Raw genomic sequence first — 26869 nt, 5'->3', positions numbered from 1 at the left:
TGTTCATATTCTTCATATGATACCAACTAAATGACATTTTTGATAAATTCTTATTACTTTTCTGATTAGACCAATCATACAATTCTTTTGCGCTTGTAACGGGATGTTCATGTTCTTTAGCTAAACTTGCATTTCCTGCCATTCGTTTTAATATGCCACCAATTGCATCGCATGGGCCTTTAACATGAGAAGTCGCAGAAAAATGCCACTCTGCATCGACGTTATATTTTGTTTTGAACTTGCAAAGACTTGCAAAGTTCTTTCTATTTTTATATTGTGAGGCAGCTCCATCAGACATTAATCAACTCTATTGTTGTTTTCAAAAAACTCATTAATTTGGCAATGAACAACTGAACCGCAACAGTATCATGATAGAGTACTTCCGATATTATGATGAAGCTGATATTCTTAAGTGTTCCAGATTCTGAATAGTAAACAACGAAGGGATGAATGGTGGCTTGACTATCATTCCAATAACTACACGAATCACAAATTGATAAAGACGTATTAAAATGAGATTTACTGTTCAATATTTCTAATTTTGCAATAACGTTTTCGTTCAATTTGCGTAAGCTTGATGAGCATCGATGATCAGGAAAGGGTTTACAGCATTTGGGCTTGGTGTATTCCATTTTCACTTTATTCATCTTCACAAAATGCAAACTTTTACTAACACATCTGGAGTAGTGCAATCGTATTTATATACGAAAACACATATTATAGGTTACCCAGTAGTTATTGGTTGCGTACTTTACAAACAGTTATTATTAGTAAACAAGTAGGTAGTGTTGCACGACAAACATATTTTTTTATAAAACATTCGGCAAGGGGGAACGTGTAGGTAGGCTAAGGTATAGCGCTTGTTATTTATTTATTCAATCGTTTTGTAATCGTAGTTATTTATTCAATCGTTTTGTTGTCAAAAAATGAATTGTATATTTTTGATCAAGCATTCCAATGAACGTATGGTTTTTGCTGGAGAACCATGGACAAATTAAGAAAAACGTGTATTTTCCGAAATATTAATAATTTTTCGAGCTTATATTAAAAATAACTCAAAAACCGATGCCTTTAGAATGTTTACTACCAAAAGCTTTTTGATTCAAAATGACTCTCTGCATCTTTTAAAATCATCAGAATACAAATATTTTGAAAAATGTTTAAATTAGAATTTTTATAAAAAAATCAATCTACTATAAAAAAATTATTTTTCTTTTCTCCATCCTGGACTTTTTTTTAAGTTGCGTATTAACGTCAAGTTTCTTTATTAATTTTAATTTTTTTTTAAATTGAAATTTAATGTTTATTTTTAATTTTATTTGGTCAAAAAAAATTTTTTTTGTACAGTGTATATTTTTTTATGGTGCATTTTTAATTGCCTACAACTCATTCTCAGACAGTTTTTCTATACAACCAACGGTTTATGGGCTACAGTGCTTCGAATAAAACCTATGCCAAAAGCCATACGCCCTTTTAGAATGTAACTCAAGGGTGTAAAAAATCTCTCCATCTGTGAAAAATGCTCAGTTTGCTAAGCCGTGTGCAAAGTTTCATTCAAATCAAAAATGGTCGATATTCGACCATAGGTCATTTGGCGCGATCTTGCTCTACTGTGAACTTGCAAAGCGAAAATCAAAAAGAGCGGAAATTAGTTAAAATACGAAATAAATTCATAAAGATGTTAAATAACAAATTATATACAATGCTCGCATATAAAAATTATTTAAAACAAATCCTTAATTTGAATAATCATAACATTTGTGAAAAATCAGCAAAAACAATTATTTTATTGATACGAATTATAAAAACCTAAATTAATCCACCTAGCGGTAAGACCCAGCCTTTCTCATTCAAAATTTTATTTGTTAAAGTAGATTTACGCTTCAATCCAATAAATGTATATTCACTCTTTGGGTTCTAAAATATTGAAGTTGTAATTTAAACATATAAAAATGCAGTCCGGTCTGTCTGTCTGATCCATATAGGCTCGAAAACTACCGAACCGATCGACGTGAAAATTTGTATGTAGTGGTTTTTACTGCCGATAAAGGTTCCTATGATAGTTTGAGACCCCTCCCTCTTCTTGAAGAAAGGGGTCCCATATAAATGAAACATTAATTTTTTCACAACTCAAGAACAAACCAAGCAAATGAAACCGAATTTGGCATGTGGATGTTTTAAGGAATAACAAATATGTCCATTATAGTTGGGCGCCCTTCCCTTTTCTGGAATGGAAGGGTTCCATACAAATGAAACACAAATTTTTGCACATCTCGAGAACTAATCAACTAAATGGAACCAAATTTGGCAGGTAAATGTTTTTAGTGGTAAAATCTATGTCCATAAAGTTTTGACACCCCTCCTTCTTTTGGAAGCACTTCTCGAGAACTAACCGAGTAAATGAAACCAAATTTAGCATGTGAGTGTTTTTAGGGGTAACAAATATGTCCATAATTGTGCGACACCCCTCCCTTTGCTGGAAGGGAGTGTAGCGCATGTAGTTGGGGAGAATGCATAATTGAGTTGTTCTGCATCCTTGAAGGTAATGGCACCACAAAAACTCAATGTTCAATCAGCAGTCCACCCGCAATAGCTGAGTTCACCGACAGCATTATAAATTTTTCAATTTACTGAGTGGAATGCAAAGCCTAAATGAAGTGCACTATATCTTCGTACTACTTAATCTCGTTCAAGCTGTCCCATAAAGCCACATTGTTTTCTACACTCAGATCACTGCACTCAATATTGTCCTTCGCTTTCGTGGACAAAGTGTCTTCTATGTTGGAATGGATGAACTTATACTCGGTCACAGCAACAAAAATGATCTTTATTCTCACGTTAATAATGGAGTAACAGGTTTGCAAATGAGCAAATCAATCCATTTTCAATCCTGTAAAAATTACAACACCTTAATTATTGCTCCTAGTGCACAGTGCAAAGTGGTACGAGTGCTTCAAATCATTAACTTTTTCCTAATTATTTTTCAAACACTGGCTTTATCAACATACTATCTTCAAATGATGTTGAGTTCATAAAAAGCCTCAAATAATGACAACATGTTTCAGTTCGGAACTCTGCCGCTGGTGGCACTGTAAAATCTAACTTTTCAGTCTTGCACTTTAAAGAAATGGTGTCTTTAGCAAAATTGTTTTAAGACACTTTTCTTCTACATTCTCTTACTTAGGTGATATACCATTTCATAATTATACTAGTCTTTGAGATTCGTTTTTTTAAATGTTTGAAAACCTGAAGCATTTCGATAGCAACAATATTCAACATCTATTTGTATATCATTCAAACACACACCTCTGTAGAAGACACAAGAAAGGTAGCTTCTACACGGACCGAGTTATTGCCTAAACACGTGAAAAATATTTAAAATCGCATATCAGGCAATGAATATACTGGAAAGAAAAAAGTTCAAGTCGTCGATTGCCGCGTAGACGTCGGAACACCCCGAAATGGAAGTCTGTTTCATTTGAACTCGTAACGCGATGTCGAGAATCAGACCTGCGAGGAGTTTGTATTCTTCAAGTGATGGAAGATCTTGAATCAACTCGACAACTCGTGAAATCATTTCTCGCATGACTTCCAATCGACATTTTGTGTGAGATCAAATAGAATGTTTGTCGATTAGGAGCAATTTGATCAATAGGTAATTGGAATTAAGATAAATTAAAATCTCGTGCCGACCCGATCAGGAGAGAATAACTAAAAAATTACAAAATTCTATCAACGCGAGATACAAATAACATATTTTGATACAATTTTGAATTTTCCCATATGATTTTGATAACAAAATTGCATCTGAATGAGTTATAATAGCAAAACCTGAAATGAAGTTGTTTCGAAACAAGTCTAACAAATTTTTCGTTTTTATCAAAACCTGTTGTTTCTAACAATGGTTGTTATGACGCTGTTCTGCATACTATCTTATTTTGTTAGAAAGCTGATACGTTAGTAACAAATTTTTATATGTTTTCGATACTGATGGAATCATTTCTGTTATAGTTTCTGTTATTTTAACACCTAACGGGATCAAATTGAAAACACAGTCTGTAAGGTTTTTCCCATAACAAACTAACAGCTTCTGTTACATTTTTGTTTTTTCTTTCTGATCGGGAAGGGAAGCAGTTTATATCAAAGAGAAAACGTTGCCTAGTCTGTGCTCTGGAGGAATATATATTGAGGCAATACAAACACGGCAGCACGCGACATCTTTGATGCCTGGAACCGATAGGAAGAATAGCACTTCTTAATCCCCAAAAGCACTCGTCCCTATGGGATATCTCGGTCAAAAAGAATAATATTACATTAATGGAAGTTAAGATCCATGGCTGAAGTGAGCCAAGTTTCACAAAGGGGAAATACATCGCATTTGTGTTTGTTGATCAAAACTTTGAGAGAATTAATTTTGGGGATAATACTTCTACAACTGCACTGTAGAGCAGATTCAGCGGATGAATTTTCCATCGAAGGGTACAAGAAGGGACCATTGAAATTTTCAAAAATCCAGTTCACATATCGGAAACTTAAGCACTCCACATGCTAGCTGAATCTTGGACCGAATAGAAGAAACAGTTGGGCAATTTAATATTTCTGGCAGTTCTGGATCGTTTTGAATCGAGGGTCACGCCATGATCATTCACGTACTCAACTCTATTTAAAGCTTGGCCATTTATCTGGTAGTTAAATTTAATGGGCGATTTTTTTCGATGATAAGTTATTACGTTGCATTTAGCGATGCTGATTGTCAGACAATTCAATTTACACCAATACACAAACGAATTTAACATTTCCTGAAGACGATGACAATCCTCGCTGCAACGAATCGTCAAGAATATTTTTAAGTCGTCAGCATAAAAATGCCTACAACCAATCCCTAATATAGCAACAGCGTCGTTGAAATATAGTGTGAACAGTAGTGGTCCCAAATTGCTGCCCTGAGATACCCCAGATTTGTTGGTGAATGGAGGCGATAGTTGTGACCCTAATTTCACTCGCACTAGTCTACCACACAAATATGAGCATAGCCATTGTTGCGAAGCACCCATTCGTAAAATTTTGTCTAGAAGTATTCGGTGATTAATGCGGTCGAAGGCAACCTTCAGAACAGTGTATATCACGTCCACCTGCGCTTTGCGTTCCATTTCGTTAATACAACTAGAGGTGAAGTCTAGGAGATTCGTAGTGACGGAGCGGCCAGTCATAAACCCATGTTGGCCAGTCGAAATATAGTGTCTTGTGCTACGTTGTATAGCTGCACTCACGAAAATTTCAAAAAGTTTCGAGCCTGCGGATAAACTGGATCACCATTTTTGAAAACAGGAAACATTATAATTTTTTTCACAAATATCTGGGAATTTTCCTGATGCGGAGGATTTATTAAAGATGCGGAATAGTTGCCCAATAAGCAATTCGGCGCTTCGGCGAAATATTGGGTTGGGGAAAAAGAAATGTCATATTTCTGATCGAAAATTTACGCTTTATTCAACATACTCAGAATTATTCGATTTAAGTCAAATATGCCCCATTTCGTTCGCAAACTTGTTGCCATTTAGAAGGCAACTTCATTATTCCCCCTTTATAACCGCCCTCCCCCTCCTCATTTGCAAAAAACTCAGACAACCAGTTTTCGCAAGCCTCTTTGAGGCCAACTTTGTATCACAAAGAGCGTTTTACATGAACCGGAAGAGATGGTAATCACTCGGTGCCTGGTCCGGAATATACGGTGGGTGCTATAGGACATCCCATCCGAGCTCCCGTAGCTTCTGGCGGGCCATCAAAGATGTGTGACACCGAGCGTTATCCTGGTGGAAATCAACACCATTCCTATTGACCAATTCTGGCCGCCTATGGTCAATCGTCTGCTTCAACGGTCGAGCTGCTCACAATAGAGAACCGAAAGAAGGGTCTGGCCATAGTTGAGCAACTCATAGTGGATGATTCCCTTCCGATCCCACCAAACACACAGCAAAACCTTCCTGGTCGTCAATCCGGGCTTGGCGATGGTTTGGGTCGGTTCACCTTACTTCGACCAGGTTGTCGTACGTGATCCACTTTTCATCACCAGTCACCATCCGCTTCTAAAATGGGTCGAGCTCGTTCCGTTTCAGCAGTGCATCGCAGGCGTTGATTCGGTCTAAGAGGTTTTTTTTTGCGTCAACTCGTGTGGCACCCAAACATCCAGTTTTTTTTTTTGGAATCGAATCTTCTGCAAATGTTTCCAAACAGTTTTATGGTCTATACCCAGTTCCCGGTCAATCGAGCGAATGCTCACATGCCGGACTATTTGGATGATTTCCACGGTTTTTTATCGGTTTCAATGACGATTGGCCTACTAGTACGGGGTGCATTCTAGACAACCACTACACCAGAACGAAATCGATCAAAGCAACGCTGTACTGTGCGAATCGTTACAGTATCGGGCCCATAAACTTCACAAAGTTTTTGGCCACCTTCGTTGCATTTTTAACTCTCAGGTAGTAAAAATGTAAAACATGACGAATTTCTTGCTTGGTGGACTCCATCTTTGGCGCGTTATAACTTGAGACTGAAACGTACGATCACAACACTGTCAAAACGTCACTTGTAGTACAGATTGTCGTCTCTAAACAGTCGTATAGTATGGCCCTACGCAATAAGTATAACACAAGATATGTTTATTTGTTGCCATCTATTGATAAAATACGACATTTCTTTTTCTCCAACCTTATATTACAGCTGGAATCTCTCCAGTCCCAGCGGAAAACGACGTTTGTAATTTCTTGGCAGCAGTGATGACTATTTCGGCAGTGATTTCAAAGTCATCTTAGTCAACTCAATTATTTGGAACGATCTGTAAAGCACTCTCGACGGATCGTGTAGTGACAGGATCGGTAGCAGAAACCGACGAGAAGAACGTGGCGAACATCTCACATGCATCAGCTTCGGTAGATGATTTAGATTCATCAAAAAACACTTCCGACGGTATTGCAAAGCTTTTTCTCTTCGAGTTTACGAAGCTCCAGAACTTTTTCGGGTTTCTTCGCCCAGAACATATAATTTATAAAGATTAGCGTTCAATCGCCGGTAATTTTCACTGGCACGCTTAAAATCGTGTTTACACAGAACGGTCCGCCATTTGCGATGTTTACGATGATATGCATTGCGAATTCGTTTCAAGCGCCACAGCAAGCTGTTGCCCCATGCAGGTGCAGAGGGGGCTTCACGTAAGGCAAATTTGCACTTAACCATTGGCAGATAACATCGCAAAAAACCACAACCATATTTCCAGAAAGTTTAGGAGAAGAGAGTCTTTGTCTCTTACTAGATTTTTCGTGTTCAGCGAAAGAAGGTTCTTCAACTTAATTGTCAAAGTCACGCTCATCAGACGACAAAACCTCGGGAAGGTTTGGGAGAACTAGTTTGGCAACGGCCTCTTTAAGCATTTCTGCTAGAGTGTGCTCTTTCAGAAACCGCTTCATCTCGTCTTGACGCTGTTTATACACGAGACCTACGGACAGCTCTGCTCTGCAATAGCAGCATGTTGTAGCAGTGTTGCTGGAAAAATTCAATGGTGGGCCGTTTGTCAGACAATCAATCAGTTTGGGGTGAATAACTTTTTCTACAAGCATCGTAGCGCCTAACGGTCTTTAAAAGAGTTTCTCGCAGTTAAATTTCCTTCAAATATCATGTATAGATATATTTATAGGAGCCAACTGGACATTTCTTCATTCTTCTTTTAATAATCTCGACTCGTTGTTGGATCGTGTATCTTTCCATTATGAAATGGCAAACCTTACTGAAGACAAGCGGGAAAAAATATTGCGTCGTTTGCTGTCTCTATCGGTCAACTTTTTTTGTGCTCTTATTGAAAAACCCTGTATTTATTTCGTCAAAAATCTTTACACGAATTTTCGAATTACATTGAGTTGAGGAATCAAAGCGCTTATTGAGTAAAAGACTTAGTCAAAAAAAAAACTCTCCGCACTCCGAAGGATCCGGAATGACCGTGAAATAAGACAATTTTGAATACTGATTGTGATGGGTCTTGGATTTTTCTAAAGCCTTTCTTGGTGGTTGGCGAAATTTTTAACTCGGTTTTTCAAATCAAACGGTTATTTCTACGCGGATTTTTAAATTATAGTAACTTTTTCATGCCGATTTTCGTGTAGTTTTATAGAAAAAAGGTTGGATCGTGTTGAACTTCAACAAATATGTATGTAAATAATCAGGAAAGGAAAACCATACAATTACACACTAATGTTGTTGTATTGTCTACAGGGATTGAACGGTTAATTAGGCTAAAAATTCTGTGCAAGCGAAACTACACTTTTTCTATTCATCTAACATATATTAAGATATTGGTCGCCAGGCTCAGGCACTCCGCATCACGTTTCAATGAACATGATGCTCCTAGTTGTTCATACTAGTGTATTCGACCTCGAAAAAAATAAATAAAATAGAACAGACATTGTGAATGATTGAGTTTATCCACTGCCCTAGCTGGCTCTTTTTCTTGGAACTGTTGCTACGATGAGAGTTCACATGACGCACGGAAGTGATATGAAATTGTCCAAACTGGCATCGAATACAGTCAGATTCTGGGCTGGGTCTTGCTTGACAGACACGGATCAGTGATCCAAAGCACAACCAAACAGGAGCAGCAATCTGGCTGGAGAATTTATTGGATGATAAATTTTCCCCGCAATTACGACAGACAAAACCGTTTCGAGAACAAATATGTATTATTTCCAGGCTGTAGGTCGTCACTGCTGAAGCCCATGGCTCGTGGGTAGTGTAATTGTTTTCTCGTTTAACAAGTTGTGCTTCGCTGGAACATGGCAAACGATGTCACTCGAATGGGCAAAATTTGACATCCTGTGTGTTGGCCGTGTTGGCATGGCGAAATATTACGTACCGGCTGTGACGTGTCGAAATGAAACAAAAATCTAACTCGCAGTGACTTGTATGTTGAATTCCTGTTTCGAGTTTGAAGCAAAGTGAAAATCTGACACAAAATGCTCATTTTTTCCACGCACCACTTTATAAACGCAGCAGCTTACGAAGTGAATGTTTCATTCCATGTGTTTTACTCTGTCCAACTATTCCCTAGAGCATTACGCAAATGTTCAAAGAAAGTGACAAGGATGAGTGTTAGATTGTTTCATATTCAATCATAAAAGTAGTAGACGAAGTTGTGGTACTTGGTTTTCCCTACAATTTTATCTAATAAGGCACTTTTGATTGTCGAAACGTTGTTATATTTGGAATCGGGATGACATCTAGAGACCAACAATCGATGTCTGACGCCATTTTTATACTTAAATACTTTCCAGTATTGGTATTCCCGAAACCAACGTGGAAAACAATTAAAAACCTGATACTTTCAACTCCGGGAATAGGCCTAGAAACTGAAAATCGCAGTTTGATATCCTTCAATGCCTAGCTCAGATGAAATTGCTCTTCGTTTTGTTGCGGTTTCGATGGACCTCCTTTTCTGAGTTGGGCAGCTTCTTCCCCCACCAGAGAGCCAACGACGAACGTATGTTCATCAATTTAATTATTTCGGAGAAATCAACCCAAATCCTGATTGTACACAAGCTTTTCGCTACACTAACCAAACGCTATCGATACAGATTGCAATGACAGTGAAACTTTGAAGGAGAAACATTCCAACGGAAGTATAAGGGAAAACGGGGAATCTGTTTTCTAATTATTTTTAGCGCTTGTTTGTGTGCGATTCGGCCAGACTTATCCGATTTGATGGATGTTGTGATTTATAAACGGATGGAGTGTGATTTATAAACGTTGTTTAGTTTTTTTTCCGCCAACCGAGAGGTAAAAGCGAGTGAAACTGATTAATGTACGCTAATTGGATTTTTCGCAGGATCACAGGCAATCTGTCGGTCACAGATTATACCAGTCTGTACATAAATATGTATGTCAATAATATTGGCTAAAAAGTTCGGAAAATGCTGTGTACTTCTGTGGGTAGACAGGTAAATATTTAACAGTTTGGAGTTAATTTACCTATTCTGTGCGCGACGTCGGAGGGGGTCTCCGTTTGCCGGTTTTGTCTATTAATATACAAACCTGTGCGAGAAGAGTTTGTTGACGAACCGGACCGCGCTTCGTATAAAAATAAATCAGTTTTCACTCGTTCAGAGTTCCGCATCAAACACATTCCCCCATCCGATTGGGCAAAAATATGGATGACCAACCAGACAAATAAGAATTGGTTTAACCAAAATTAACATGTGACGGGGTTTTATCACCGATTTAATTATTACGTAGAAGAGAGGAAACACTGCTTTCTAACTTTTGGTTTATTTTCAAAACCAAAACATTTCAAAATTTACACCCACATCACTAATAAACAGTTTTTCTTTCAACTTTTGCTAACTTTCAACCGAGTGTCCGAGTAACCGGGTGAATATGCCAAAATAGTGAAGCAGTGCAGGGTTCAGTTTATACAACTTCAAGCTGCAGAAAAATACCTATACTCGGCTGATTGTTTTCGCCTTCGATTTTCCCAACTCAAAGCTGGAGGTGTGATATGATTTTGTTATCATTTGGGCCTTTGCAAGTGACAGGCAATTTCAACCCAATTTGAAATAGCTTTTATGGGTGCGTCATAGCAAAATACGTTTCCCGTGTTCCCAACCAAACTTTTTCAGACCAAAACTGGGTTCAGTGCGGTTTAGTTTGATACTAAGCATGGTTTGAGAGACCCATTTCAATTACTCATAAAAACATTCGAAACCCGCTTCCTAGCGTCAAACTCAAATACACCCGGAGAAAACCTTCGACATCACGCGTAAACAAATAAAGTGCGCAACCTTTTTTTTCTCGCTTTCCTCTTACTGCAATGGATGCTGTCTGCCATTACCATTGTGGGAGGGAGTGACACGTCGTCGGTCGGAAGACCGGACTGGGCCGAAATGTGGTCGTTAATAAGGCCACCTTTACACAGTATGCTCGAGAATGATTGACACACACGTGACACATGTTGCTGGCTGAAAGTAGGGCACCGGCAGCAGTTTTGAGTACAGCTGATAGTATCCATCGATCATCTGACTTGGTCGGTGTTGCACGTGACGGTTGCAACTTAGTAGGTTAGTACGAATAAAAGTTATTAATTATGGCCTACATTCTAGATTTTTTAATGTTTAACGTCGTTCGTTGGCAGACAGACAGAGAAGAGGCGTGCATCACCACCAACATGATCTTTCTGCTTGAGTTAACATTATAAAAATATATTCAGTTTGTTACACAAACCTTGTGCTCTGCGAGGCAAAGCCATTTTATTCGGAAAATTTGGTTTTTCCGTTCTCGTTAGACAATAATAATTATCGATCACATTTTTCATAGGTTAGCGAAGTTTTAAGTTTCGCTGAAATATTCGCGTTCCAAACGCCAATCATTAAATCGTGGGAATATCCATAACATATCTGTAAGTGGTCAATGTGGCCACAGACACTTTTGCATTGTTACCTGTTGAGAAGGGCTGCGTGTTATAGTGCTGCGTGTTATAGTGCTTGTCTTCTCCTTTTGCGAGTTACTGGGGTTTTAATGTGCTTCGGGTCGATTAAATTACATTGGTCAACAAACTGAAAAAAAAAAGAAAATTTATAACTTGCTGTGAATTTTGGTACCCCTATTGTTCACAATTAGAAATAAGGCCGATTATTTAAGCATCCCTAAGATGTGATCCACAGTAGCGATCATTTCCCCTTATCATTCAATACGAGATCGGTAATCAAAATTTGTATTTGTGTAGGCATGACACGATCACACGACGATCGTGATCCCAATTATATTCACCACTGACCCATCATATCGCGTTCAATTCGAGGGCAGTGGCAGTTCGGTTTTGATAGCGAGAGATAACGCATGTCGTTTGAACACACTGGCAATAAAGTGATAAAAATTGGCTGAGCCTAATCGCTAAAATACAATTTATTTTTCGGAACTAGTTGCGTATTATTTTGAAGTCACCCGTGGTCCTAGTCACATTCATAAACATTTTTTGGTCCTTCGAGCCGGATACTGTGAACCGGTGGGACTGTACGGTGACTAGCGAACTAGTGAAAGTGCGCGGAACAATTGAACAATAGACGCAGTGGTGTGGATTCGCCATTACGATCGTGGCATGTAGCGTGGCGTGGGTTAGCCGCCATCGCGATTGCAGTTGGAGTGCTTTGTTGAATAAAACGTGGTTACGGTGATGGATGATGGTAGCGGCTAATCAACGTGAGGACATCGATCGGCAGTTTGGACGAGCTCAGTAACTACAAAAATCAGCGGTCAGAGGGAAGTAGACACTTGCATGTTATCTGTGGTGGCATCAAGCATGTGATGCTCATCAAAAAAGGGTAGAGAATTAAAATGATTTGGTGGAAACTGGTACTTTCATTGCATGCGAATTTTGTGATCCCTGCTTAGATTGACGGTTGGTCTTGGTTCTGCTGGCTATAATTTCGCTCGGTTGTTCACCTGGTTGGTTCCCCTCGCTGCAGTCAAATTGGGTTGATTCATTTTCTGTCATCCGTGGGACGTCGAGTCGAATCGCGATTGCGTATTGTCAACGGTGAATCAAAGTGAACCATTTTTTATGGAATATTAATAATAGACTAACTGAAGTGAAGTTATACTAACATAGTGAACATTACCATTTGATATATTAGTTCGAGAGTGCAAATAATTAAGTATGGCTAGTGATTTGCGTGATTTAAAAGGGCAGGAGAGGCAGTTGTTGGCAACGTTCGAGGGTGCCAGAAAGTTTTTCCAGAAATTCAAAGCAGAGAAACATATAGGGCAAGTTGAGAGTCGCCTAGAGCTTCTTGAAACGGCAATGAAAAAGTTTTACACCGTTTGAGAAAAATAGAATTGCTGGTCGAGGATGCTGACGAAAAAGAATCAACTGACTCTAAAGAAGCTGCAGCTGAACGCGCTACGCGGGTGCAGATGCTTGCTGAAAGGCGTGAGGCCGAAAATGTCGAGGTAATGCAATCTACAGAAGACCTTTATTGTGAGCTTAAGCCAACTATGGAATCGCATGGGATCTGTTAAAAAAGCGCTACGAAAACCGCAAATTAATAGTAAAAGCGCATCTTGATGCATTGTTCGCTGTGGAGCCAATGAAGCGGGAGAGTTACGACGGCTTAAACCAAGTGATTAGCGAGTTCGATAAAAACTTGCAAATGTTGGAAAAGGTGGGAGAAAGTTCTTCGCAATGGAGCACTGTTTTGGCACATATGATGTGTTCGAGATTGGATCAAGTCACGCTGCGACACTGGGAATCGCATCATAGCTCGAAAGAAGTTCCAAAATACGACGAGCTAGTTAATTTTCTTCGGAATCATTGCTTCGTCCTTCAATCAATCGCTCCGCTGAGACCAGCACATGCGGAGGTGAAGAAGTCGAAGTTCACCGTTGTTCATGCGTCAACACAGTCGTTCAAACGATGCCCATTTTGTGGCGAGAGCCCGCATTCCGCTTTCAAGTGCCAGAAATTTTTGAAGATGAGAGTTAGTGAACGATATGAGAAGGTGAAACGAAGTGGGTTGTGTTTGAATTGTTTTTCCCCCACGCATTTGGTTCGAGTGTGCACAAGAGGTGTGTGCCAGCATTGTCAGACGAAACACCACACGCTTCTGCATAACGCGCCATCGTCTGGTGAAAGGCCTGCAACGTCAGCAGCATCGCAGAATGATTCCTCCGTCCCACGAGTCAAATATGGTCCCCAGGCAATGAACACACCGCAAACACAATCACAAGCCCAGAACCAAACCACACCTACTCAGCACACAAGTCAATCTACAAGCTCATACCCTATTGCCAACACAAATTCGCAACATACACCAAACACCACAGATCAAGTAATCAAATCCAACTGCTTCAATACCAACATCTTTGCCTCGACAAGGCAAGTTTTACTCTACACCGCCATAGTGCGTGTATCAGACATGTATGGAAATGTCCAGCTAGCCAGGGCATTATTGGACTCATGCTCGGAATATTGCTTTATAACCACAAACCTCTCTCAAAAGTTGAAGTTAGTGGAAGGTGCCAGCTACCTGTCTGTAGCAGGTATTGGTGGTTCTGTAGTCAAATCTACAAGAAAGGTTGAAGCAACGATTGCGGCTCGATCATTCTCAATTTCATCATACGTGGAAACTGTTCAATTACATGTACTTCCAAGGCTCACATCCAAACTACCCTTGCATGCAGTGAATTTGCAGAAATTGGCGATTCCGGATATCATAACACTCGCAGATCCTGAATTTCATCAACCGGGTCCGATAGACCTCATCATTGGGGCGGAATACTACTACGATTTACTGATGAATGAGCGGATGAAGCTTACAGATGACGGACCCACTCTTCAGAAAACTGTTTTCGGATGGGTTGTATCGGGTCGTATCCCTGGTAGTAAACTTGAAGTTCCTAGAACCATTACTCACTCGTGTTCGACACATGATCTTCGGGAGCTGCTAGCAAAATTTTGGGAAGTAGAATCATGCAACATCAAGAGTACGCATTCAGTAGAAGAATCGACCTGTGAAGAACTCTATGAACGCACGACGGTACGTGACAGTGAAGGAAAATTTGTAGTAACACTTCCCAAGAAGGACTACGTAATTAGTCAGTTAGGGGATTCAAAATCCATCGCACTGAAAAGGTTCTACCGACTGGAGAGACGATTCGCTACGAACGAGGAGTTGAGAATTATGTACAGTACCTTTATGAATGAATACATCTCCATGGGTCATATGCAACAAGTACACGAGGAAGCGAGTGACTATCCCTCGTACTACATGCCTCATCATGCGGTCTTAAAACCCGATAGCACAACAACTAAGCTGCGGGTTGTATTCGACGCTTCCTGTCGTACATCTTCGGGAATATCCTTAAACGACGGACTCATGGTAGGACCCGTTGTGCAGGAAGATTTACTCTCCATCATTCTTCGGTTTCGATTTCGTCAATTCGTATTGGTGGCAGATGTTACCAAAATGTACCGTATGGTAAAGGTAGTCGATGCTGATCAATCACTTCAGCGCATACTATGGAGAAGTTCTCCAACCGAACCTGTCAAGTCCTTCCAATTAACCACTGTTACATACGGGACAGCCTCGGCGCCGTATCTGGCAACCAAAAGCCTTCAAAAGTTGGCATCTGAAGGAGAAGCCACACACAAAGCTGCAGCGAGAGTAATCAAAAAGGACTTTTACGTCGATGATATGCTGACAGGTACAGATGATTTGGAAGAGGCAAAGGCACTAGCAGCAGAAATCATCCAGCTCATGAATTCAGCAGGCTTCACGTTGAGGAAGTGGAACTCCAACAGCGCAGAACTCCTATCGACTATACAACAGATTCTGAGGGACGATCGAGCTACTCTCGAACTTGATTCGTCTACGTCACCCATAAAACGTTGGGGCTGATATGGCAACCAGCTTCCGACAATTTTCTATTTGTTGTTCCTCAGTGGAACCCTGATCCAACAATCACCAAACGGGTGGTACTTTCGGATACAGCTCGTATATTTGACCCCCTTGGCTTCATCGGTCCTGTCACAGTTCTGGCTAAAATTTTCTTGCAGGATTTGTGGAAGCATAAGGCCGATTGGGATGATCCGTTACCAGAAGATCTTCAAACATTCTGGAATGAATACCGCAGGAATATCGCAACTCTCGAAACCCTGACGGTTCCAAAATGGACATGCTACACCAACGATTTGAAATCGGTATGGCTACACGGTTTTTGCGACGCTTCGGAGGCAGCCTATGGGGCTTGTCTATATCTGCGGTGTGAGATGGAAGATGGCTCAGTCACTGTGAGTTTGATCACCTCTAAATCTCGCGTTGCTCCTTTGGAAGACCTCTCTCGCAAAAAAAAAAAACTCTCCATTCCTCGCTTAGAACTCTCTTCAGCCTTACTTCTTAGTCATCTATATGAAAAACTGCGAAGTAGCATAGAATTACCCGCTAACGCCTATTTCTGGACAGACTCGATGATTGTAAAGTGTTGGTTATCTTCACTGCCGTCCCGGTGGCAGATATTTATAGCGAATCGTGTATCAGAAATACAGCATCTCACCAAAAATGGAGTATGGAGTCACGTTGCTGGTGTTGAGAATCCAGCGGATATCATTTCGCGAGGAATGACACCGGTACAGCTTCAATATCAATCTTTGTGGTTCAATGGTCCGTTGTGGTTGCGTCAAGATCATGCTACTTGGCCGAATTCATCAGAAACACAACTTGATCTAGATAAATCACTGTTAGAGGAGAGAACATCAGCTCTTCCCGTTCGAGTAATGACCGCTTGTGAAATTTTCACGTTACGTTCGTCGCTGCCAGAACTCATCAGATTGGTTGGCTGGTTACGTCGCTTCATGTACAACTCGGCAAAAAGAAATCGCGAGAACCTACGCACAGGTGACTTGTCCTCGATTGAATACAATGAAGCAGAAAATGCGCTCGTACGTGTATCTCAGCATGAGAGTTTTCCAGAAGAAATTTCGGCCCTTTCCAAGGGAAAACCACTAAAGTTGCCTTCAATAATATTGTCGACAAACCCCCGCCTGACGAATGGTATACTTCGTGTTGGCGGCCGGTTAAGTCACGCACCCGTGTCAGAGACCCGTAGGCATCCCATAATTTTACATCATCAACATCCGCTAACGAAGCTAGTACTTGAGCACTATCACCGCAAACATTTTCACGCTGGGCAGCAGTTGTTGATAGCTACAGTACGCGAGAAATTTTGGCCCCTTCGTATTCGCAGTCTCGCTCGCCAGGTAATTCATCGCTGTATCTCCTGTTACCGAAGCAAACCAACGAATCACGAACAGTTAATGGCTGATTTATCATCGGTACGTGTAACACCTGGAGCAGTATTTTCGTCGGTTGGGCTAGACTTCTGCGGTCCATTTCAAATTAAATACCCAGGTCGTAAGGGAATTCCAATCAAAACCTTCGTATGCATTTTTGTCTGTCTAGTGACCAAGGCAGTGCACATGGAAGTTGTGGCAGATTTATCTACACAAGCATTTATAGCTGCTTGAAACGATTCGTTGCGATTCGTGGGAAGCCCCATATCATCATGTGCGATAACGCTACCAATTTCATTGGAGCGAACAGAGAACTCGAAAAATTACGGTCACAGCTTAGCGAACAGCAGCTCCAGTACACCACTAGCAAGTTTGCTGAAGAGGAAGGAATTGATTTCAAGTTCATCCCGCCTCGCTCCCCCAATTTTGGAGGACTATGGGAGGCGGCCGTTAAGTCCTTCAAGACCCATTTTCGTAAAACCATCGGAATCCAAACACTAACGTACGATGAGCTACACACCGTGGTTCAGCAAATTTCAGCCATCCTCAATTCTAGACCGTTTACACCACTGAGCAATGATCCGAACGATTTTTAGGTGCTAACCCCAGGTCATTTCCTGAAAGGCAGACCACTCACGGCAATTCCGGAGCCAGATTCGCAAGAAATACCAGAAAATCGTTTATCGCACTGGCAACGAACGCAAGCCTTCGTACAGCAGCTGTGGCGAAAATGGAAATCTCAATACCTCTCCGATCTGCACAACAAAACTAAATGGACTCAAAAACGTGACAACATTAAGGTTGGAACCATGGTCCTAGTAAAAGAGGACAATTCACCTCCTCAGAAGTGGCGGTTGGGAAGAATAGTCAACATATTCTCGGGCCAAGATGGAAACATTCGGGTGGTAGCCGTCCGGACTAAAGATGGTGTCTTCACAAGAGACATCTCGAAGATTTGTATCCTCCCTATTCGGGATAACGATATGTCCCACACAGAAGAGCGTTAGTCTTCGGGGCATTGGTGCTGCGGCACCGCGGAGGTCTCCAAGCGGAGGTCCTCCGCATTCCAGTTAAGTAGTTGTTTAATATTAATTTGCAAAAAACTCAAGAAATGTTCATCTCCCGTAGCCACCTTGTCCCGGGTTCCGTCTGCCCTGCGGAGTCTGCCCTGTGACGTCCAGCATGTTTTTGGGTCTCGGTTGGTTTTGGTATCGCACACAATTTATTCTTTAGTTTCACATGATGTCAGCGCTGCAGCAAACGTAGGACTCTTCTGAGCACTGTGCGCACAGCTCAGGTAAAGGCATCCGCAAGACAGGTCATCAATTGGATTGATCACCCATACCGGTGGCCCCAGTCGTAGCAGACGCAAAGGAGTTTGAATGCAGCTATAATCTACAACGCGACGCGCAAGTCGCCCTCATCGGTGCCGTGGGCACCCGCGGAGGCCAGGAGGCCTCCGCTCCAGCAACGTGTGATGCCATCATCCCCCAACCGAGAAGGACGTTAGTAGGAGTAAAAACACCCTCGAGCAGCTATGCACACTCATCAGTGTATCCCTACAAATCGACATCAGCAAACAATTGCAGCCTCCAGCATGCAATACACCTAGCAACAGATAGTCTTCAGTCGACTAGTAGATCACCCAGGCGTCTATCCGAAAGTAGCAGATAGCAAGACGTCAATCCGAAAAAGTAGTAGTTACCTCGTCGTGAAGCAGATGCGATCCTTTCATCAAGTAGAATGCAACCAGTTCCTCATTGGTCATCGGCGATGTGCATTTCCGCACGGAAGCAGCACAACAAGTATACAGTCCACCCAAGATATTTTCGAGCACTATGTCCAACAGAAAGGGGACATTTATTAGTCATAAGCGAATCAGATATCGAATGGCAACAGAGAAATAACAGTTAGTTAGTACAAGTTTTTGCTGAATAAGATAGTTAAATATTTGAAATTTAATAATTTCAAGGCGGCCGGTATGTTCACAATTAGAAATAAGGCCGATTATTTAAGCATCCCTAAGATGTGATCCACAGTAGCGATCATTTCCCCTTATCATTCAATACGAGATCGGTTTAATTTGTATTTGTGTAGGCATGACACGATCACACGACGATCGTGATCCCAATTATATTCACCACTGACCCATCATATCGCGTTCAATTCGAGGGCAGTGGCAGTTCGGTTTTGATAGCGAGAGATAACGCATGTCGTTTGAACACACTGGCAATAAAGTGATAGAAATTGGCTGAGCCTAATCGCTAAAATACAATTTATTTTTCGGAACTAGTTGCGTATTATTTTGAAGTCACCCGCGGTCCTAGTCACATTCATAAACACCTATTATATAACATCACAATTTTTTTTCAGAGACTTAAATGAGTTTTCTCACAAAAAAAACGTGAGTTTTCTCACAAAAAAAAAGCGAGGAACTAGGAAAGCGATTACTATGTGACACTACCTTGTAAGTTGACGCATTTCTACACTGGCTGGAGGCACCAAATTTCACAGAAATGATTAAAAAGCTATAATCTCTCTAGGACAACTATTTCGAGCTTTGGGGCGGTATTTTTTTCGCTTTTGCGTTATTAGTGTTATAAAAGGCTTGGACCAGAATTTTTCAGTTTGGAATGAATATTGGAGGCCAATTCTAAGCTAGGTCGAATGTTATACAGTACACACATTCCCAAAATCACCGGAACCAACATAGAAGCACAACGAAGCCAATTGAACCCACCAATAAATATACTTAGAATTGTTATAATACATCAAGGTGTTGGTAGTGAAAATTAGATTTTTATACATTAATATAAACTTCTTCGCAAGCCTTTTTGAAAACGTTTCAACTGCTCTTTGTTAAACTTAAAAAAAAGATTTGAGCAGTGTCATAATGGCAAAATAAAAGCTCTCATCCGCCTTGAGAATGGGTTGGTGATTCTTTACTCTTCATAATTAATGTTTCCCACTCAATAAAAACACAATTATCGTTAGCTTCGTTACTAATTTCCCATGCTTAAAAAACAGAAAACTGTTTATTATGTTAACTTTGATTAGGCAATTTTATCTGTTTTGTTGTCCTGATTGTTGTATTTTTAGGTTTAATTTTTTTTCCTTCTCACGCTAAGATTTAAAAGATTGTCTATTAAATCACTAATTCTGTTCATGTTTTTCATCGGTTTTTAGCCATAAAAACTTCCACTTCCACGTTACTGCTTTTGGATTACGCTCTCAATTTAATCACTCATCTGTTCACTGCAAGATAAGTAGGAAGCACGCCGAGACTGTTTAGCGCAAATGCTGCTTGTCATTCGGACGTGTTATTTCTAGCTTCATTTCATTTCTTACACCCGACAATAAAACACGTAGTAAGCACTGACTGTAGATAACTTCGAAGCACACTCCTCTTTCTCAATTATTCTCAGAATGAGCAGCTATTGCAGTATTAGTTAAAAGTTGAGCACACATTCCCAGTATTTTTTAGGTACTTTTTATTTAAAATAGCATAAAATAACATACATACTAAAAAAAAGGCGAGAATAGAGCACTGTTGATCAAATAATTTCTTTTTATATATTTTTGACAGTTTCCGAACAGTTTGGTTATATGCGGACGACCCTGCCGACATATATTTTATACTTATATTTTATTTGTGTGTTAAAAAGGTGAAAAGGAAAAGATCAAGATTGTACACGCTGTTTAAGTTGTCAACGACGAGTCACCATGCAGGAGCAGGATTGTTAATAAATCCGCCGTTTTTATCGATTTTTTTTCTCTCATGTCTTAACTTACCTTCAAATTATTGCAGAGATTACTTCTCTGTGTCACTGTTGGCACCTTGAAAGCAAAAAAAGAAGATAAACCATTTGTTTATGTATCCACTATGCATTTTATCCGATTTTAAGCTTTCTCTTCGAAAGGAAGAATAAGCACTGTCAAAACCAAAGTTCTAAAAGACCGAATGTTAGTTTTTCACTGCTTCTACCAGAAATATTGTTGGTTTGTACAGTCCCCCACAATTATGGATCACTTAAGAAAATGTAGGAATTCAAAAAATCTTTTCTGGCCAATTGTCTATAAGTATATAACTCATCAAATACACAATGATGGATCACTTTTGAGAGTGGTCCCAATTATGAAACAATTTGCATCATAATTTATATAATCAATACAATAAAAACAGTTTCCGTCAACGAATTAATTCAATGAACCTTATTTAAATTATGTAATATGAAGAAATAACATGTTTTATATCGTATTAGAGATTTCGCTTGGCCTGGTCACATTTTATGTGGCTTTCGAGGTTGCATTAAGATCGAGAGTCTAGGTATGTCGCTCCCGAAGGTAGCGATGGACCGTTGCATATGGTACACCATAACGTTTTGCCGCTTTACGTAGTTTTCCCGTCCCGTATGCTTTGGAAACAGTATTTTTCAAAGACTCAACACTATTTGGCTTCCGTTGAAGGCTCAATAAAACTTTATAGGGTGTCTTAATTGGTGAAAACCACATTTGAATCAAAGTGATCCATAATTTATTTATTTAATTCCGTCTCGCCTGTTTTAGTGTTCAATTCAATAATTTTAAACATTTCAAATTCATTGATACCTTGCGATTTGTTAATATCATTTGAAATGATTGGTTTTATCGGAATGTCAACATCCTCGACTTTTGGCTTTTGTACATCACCTTTATTCCGGAGATATATTGAATGCATTTCAGTTATTTTCGTTGTTTTCTAGAAACTGAAAGTGGTCATCTTCGAATCCAAAATGGTGTCCAGGGTTAATACTTGGCTTCTATACATCATTTCGATTACGGAAATATCCATATGTAGTAGTATTCGGTTATTTTCGGTTGTTTCCCAGAAGTTGCCATATTACAATTCAAACTGGTGTCTGAGGTCAATTTTTAGCTCCTTGCATCATTCTGGATCCGGTGATACACATATTGGATGGTATTTGGTTACTTCAGGCTGTTTTTCAGAAACCGTAAGTCGCCATCTTGGGTTTTAAAATTGCATTTGGAGACAATTCCTGGCCCCTGTGCGTCATTCTGGTTGAAGATATACACCCATATTGGGTGTTATTCGGTCATTTTCGGCTGTTTTCCAGACACCGGAAGTCGCCATCTTACAAATCAAAATGTTGTCTGAGGTTGATAGGTCGATTTGTGGCTTCAGTGCATCATAACAATTCCGTAAATACGCATATTGGGTGGTATCTGGTCATATGCCGCTAATTTTCGGAAACCGGAAGTCGCTATCTTGGATTTCAAAATGGCATTTGGAGACAATTTCTGGCACCTGTTCGTCATTCTGGTTGATGAAACACCCATATTGGGTGTTATTTGGTCATTTTCGGCTGTTTTCCAGACACCGAAAGTCGCCATCTTACAATTCAAAATAATATCTGAGGTTGATTTGTGGCTTCAGTGCATCATAATAATTCCGGAAATACCCATATTGGGTGGTATATTGTCATTTGCCGCTGTTTCTCAGAAACCGGAAGTCGCCATCTTAGATTTCGAAATAGTATATGAAGATATGCCAGAAGAAGAAAGGGTGTCGAAACATTATGGACATGTTTGTTACACCTAAAAAATCACAGGAGGGTTGTGTGCAAAGCCACGACCGCAAGGTTGAAGTAGAATACTTTTATACACTCTACTTACGGCTGTAAACTAACCTACGGCCGGCGTATCGGTTCGCGCCGCTTATGGCGTTTAGCCTGGCAGAGGCCTAATGCGCACGGCCAACACAATAGAAAGGTGTTTTCACATTGAAAATTAGACACGGCTTTACTGGAGTAAGTGTTGACAAATGCATCTACCGCTAATACCGCCGCTATCGTACGAAAAATGACGCGCGTCCAAGAACACCCGAACTGTTTCGACGTGCCGCTTCCATTTACTTCCTTATTACATCGGCCTTAGGGAAGTACCGGCTGCACCTATCGCTGAGGCTGTTACCATACTGCTACTGGTACCCAAAGCTATTAACTCTTTAAATAAAGTGTTTTATTTGTCCTCAAAAGAACAATTGTTCAATTCCATATCGGATATGATGCAATCGCATCTCTGTAATATTACCGACAGTAATATTCTTCTAAACAAAATGATCCTACTTTTCCATTAGAGGAAGTGCCGGCTGATGTACCGCAAAAATCTCGCCCGGTCGCTCGCGTTGGCGTTCAGCCTGGCAGAGGCCTGAGACGTGGTGACCAACCACAGGGCAAGTGATTTGTTTAATTTGAAGGCAGCCACGGGCGCGACCCACTGCTATGGTCTGTTACTGCTGAGTGCCGATATCTGCTGTTACTGCTGTCAATGTTGTGGACGGTCCATCCAGTTCACCTTCCGACTAATGAATGTAGCTAGTTTTCCCAGAAACACTCTTTTATAGCCGAAGGGTGCTACGTAATAGGCCACGCCTTTCAGTTCAGGTTTACCATTTCCTTATGTTCTTTAGACGAATTATTCCACAATTCGCATATGATTTTTGTATCCAGCGAATAAACACCGATGGTGCTCTCACACACGCAACGGGTTTAACCCGTATCTTATTGCGGTTTATAACATCAAGCGATTTCGTTTGCTCGCTGTTGCGTGTTGCATCATGTTGCAACTTGACAGCTGGGAGACGACGAAATTCTGTTTATGCTGATTGATTGAATCGACTTCATATTAGCTCTGCATAGTCGAACTAACTGTCTTTGTGAATGCGGTCTAACAGGGCAGTTTGTTATTCAAAGATGGTCATGCTGATCGCAGCCTTTCCGCTGCCTCTGCAGTGGGGGGTTTACTAAATAAAGTAGAAGTAAAAATTAGACAACTACAACAGAATTTGATTGCATCCCGCACAGAATGTCTGCTTGTGTTGATGCCAGAAAATTATTAACCTTCAATTATTTCTTTATTTGCCTTGAAAATAGCATGTTGCGGTTCAGAATCGGTTGCTAATTACAACCTTTGAGCTGCCCTAACATTGGGGAAATTCAGATACACGGACAACATGCACTGTGGAAGCTATTTCACATTCAGTAAATTAGACGGGTGCGACAAATTTAAATTGCTAGGATGCAACACAGAATGCTTGCTTGCGTTGACAAAAATTATTATCTTTCAATTACTTGTTTATTTGCCTTGAAAAAGGCATTTTGATTTCCGAAATTGGATTTCCTGATGGCAATCTTCATGCTGCCCCAACACGGGGGAATAATGGCTGTCTGGCGACACACGCTGAAAAAACCGCGCTGCTCCTGAGACGTGGTGACCAACCACAGGCAAATGTGCTGCTGCTAAGGAAGGACTGCTGTTGTCGCTGTCTAGAACTATTATGAGCGGCTCCGGCTGGAACAGGCTCTTATATAGGCCAAATAGCATGTTTTCAATTGCAAGGTATATGATCCTGTCGACCGTGCTTGGGAAGCAAGCATATAACGACCAATCAGAGGTCGAATTTTTCGTTTTGACAAGGCTTGACTATTTTCAATAGTACAAAAGTGTGAATAATAAAATTACAATTATCTTATTTTGGGAAGAATCTTAGAAGATTTTCCAATCTATTGCTGCAAGAACGAAGGAAATCCATCGAATACTAACCGATTTATTAGCATTTGAAATTGGACATATTTTTCACTTTTTTCGGTTTTAGATTTCCATTTCACATCTCTATGTAGCCGAACTTCCTGAGAGAAGTATTCTACTTCAAAACAATCACTTGCCATATTTGGTTATATTAGCTTGACTGGTTCTCGAGCTGTGCGAAAATTTAGTTTCATTTGTATGGGACCCCTCCCTTATAGAAGAGGGAGGGGTGTCAAACCATTATGGATATATTTGTTACCCCTAAAAACATTCACCTGCCAAATTTGGTTCCATTTAGTTGGTTAGTTCTCGAGATAAGCAGAAATTTGTGTTTCATTTGTATGGAACCCTCCCTCACAGAAGAGGGAGGGGAGTCAAACCATTTGTTACCGCTAAAAACATTCAAATACCAAATTTGGTTGTATTAAGTTGATTGGTTCTCTAGCTGTGCGAAATTCGTGTTTCGTTTGTATGAAACCCGTCCCTTGTGTGTCAAACCATTATGGATATATTTGTTAGGCGTCGTACACAAATTACGTAACGCATGAAGGGGGGGGGAGAGGGTTTGAATCAGCGTTACTTATTGTTACGTAGGGGGGAGGGGAGGTAGTAGAGACAGTTACGTTACTGTGATGTTTGCTCGAAATTGAAAATTTTGGAGGGGGGTCAGGCTGATCAGCGTTACGTAATTTTAGGGGAGGGAGTCATGTCGAACGTTACTTATCGTTACATAGGGGGGGGGGGAAGGGGGTCTGAGATCTAGATTTTTAGCGTTACGTAATTTATGTACGACGCCTTACCCCTAAAAACATCCACCTACCAAATTTGGTCCTATTTGCTTGGTTAGTTCTCGAGATGTGGAGGAATTTGTGTTTCATTTGTATGGAACCCCTCTCTTCCAGAAGAGGGAGGGGTGTCAAACCAATATGGGCATATTTGTTACTCCTAAAAACATCCACATGCCAAATTTGGTTCTATTTGCTTAACAGACCCGAAATGATTTGGATGCGTTTCAGAAAATATGAGCCATTCAAAATGGCATTTGAATCGTCATAACCAAAATTGGTCAAATTTTCTAACTCGTTTTTCTCGAAACGTCAAATTTCGAGTTATCTAGTTTTAGCATTGAGGGGACGATTTGGGGGGGGAATGTACGTTATCTAAAGTGAAACTAACTAACTAACGAATATTATGTTAGTTGCATGTTAATAATTTATATATGGGTCATTCCATCCCAAGTGTGCACACTACACTGGGACTGGTTATATGGTATAGGAAAAAAGCGATGGTGTTATTTTTTCGCTCCCATGCACTTTTCGTGTTCCTTATGGATTCTATAACAACTGTGTAATTTTTCAGATCGATCGGTGGAACGCCTGATTTGCGCCCGATTTTTGAAGTTTCCATACGATTTTATATGGGAAAATTCACTTTTTCAAAACTGATTCTCTATGAATTCTCAGTTGGGTCCTAAAAATATATCAATACATGATATTTGTAGGAAATTTTCTTGGAAAAAACTCTTCTGAAGACTGTAAGGCGCTACGATGCTTGTAGAAACAGCTATTCACCCCAAACTGATTGAATATCTGATGGACGGCTCACCATTGAATTTTACTAGCAATACTGCTGCAGCATGCTGCTATTGCAGACTTGCTTAAGTATGAGTTATAATTTCGCGTGGAATTAATTTTCAAAGTGTGGCAAGTTACACAGTTGTTATGGAACCCATAAGAGCAAGCGCACCGGTGGTTTGCCATTTGAGTTGCTATTCTCACAACGCTGGCCGTTGCTATTTTGGATAGCAACCGATTTTCGCACCGGTCGTTGCTATTGCGGATTACCAATTCCACTATTTCTTTTTCACACCGGCAGTTGCCAATTTTTGAAGACCGTCACCAGCTGGCGTTGGCAAAATGTTTGTGTCGTACTTCCCCGAAATTCTGCGGATCTAGCAATAACCAACTTAAATGTCAGTCAATCGTTTCCGGCATGATTTGTGTTTCTTTTGCTTTTTGAAATGTTCCTTCCGTTTAACACGATTTTGTTCTGAGTTTTCTCGTTTTCTCAAATTGTCGATAACACAACTCTGTTGCAGTTTTTCGTTTGTGCTGCATCGATTTTTTATCCTTATATGTTTAATTAAAGTAATTCCGTAAGACCATGGCACGTCCTGTAAGTTATCGCTTACCACCCCCGCTTTCACGGGGTCGATTTACCCGGCGGGCGGCGATGCACTGGGGTACTTCTACACAACGTAGATTTACTTGGGTGGAAAGTATTTAATACGAATAAACAAATAACCGCGAAACACTAAATAAAATTAATAATAAAGAAGACAAACCTAGCACTAACCTACTCTTCCGTCCTCCTCGCCGACTCCTCGCAATGGCGGGTTTGTGAAAGGAAGCCGTTGGCAGTGAATAATTTAGGCCACTCGCTGCTGGCGTGGCGATC

The 26869-nt window shown here is 40.4% G+C and overlaps 2 protein-coding genes across 8 annotated transcripts in view; both read left to right on the top strand.

The window, feature by feature from the left end:
• Nucleotides 1-26869, top strand: part of LOC129726828 (FMRFamide receptor) — a 274529-nt gene that overhangs the window by 112584 nt on the left and 135076 nt on the right. The window lies entirely within an intron of this gene.
• LOC129729098 (uncharacterized) lies at nucleotides 13125-15434 on the top strand. The gene has a single exon (XM_055687579.1). The coding sequence runs from the start codon at nucleotides 13125-13127 to the stop codon at nucleotides 15432-15434; it is 2310 nt and encodes a 769-aa protein (XP_055543554.1).

This window comes from Wyeomyia smithii, chromosome 3 (genome assembly GCF_029784165.1).
Source record: "Wyeomyia smithii strain HCP4-BCI-WySm-NY-G18 chromosome 3, ASM2978416v1, whole genome shotgun sequence".
NCBI lineage: Eukaryota > Metazoa > Arthropoda > Insecta > Diptera > Culicidae > Wyeomyia > Wyeomyia smithii.
The sequence above is the reverse complement of the archived record's forward strand: the minus strand, read 5'-3'. Positions and strand labels throughout refer to the sequence as shown.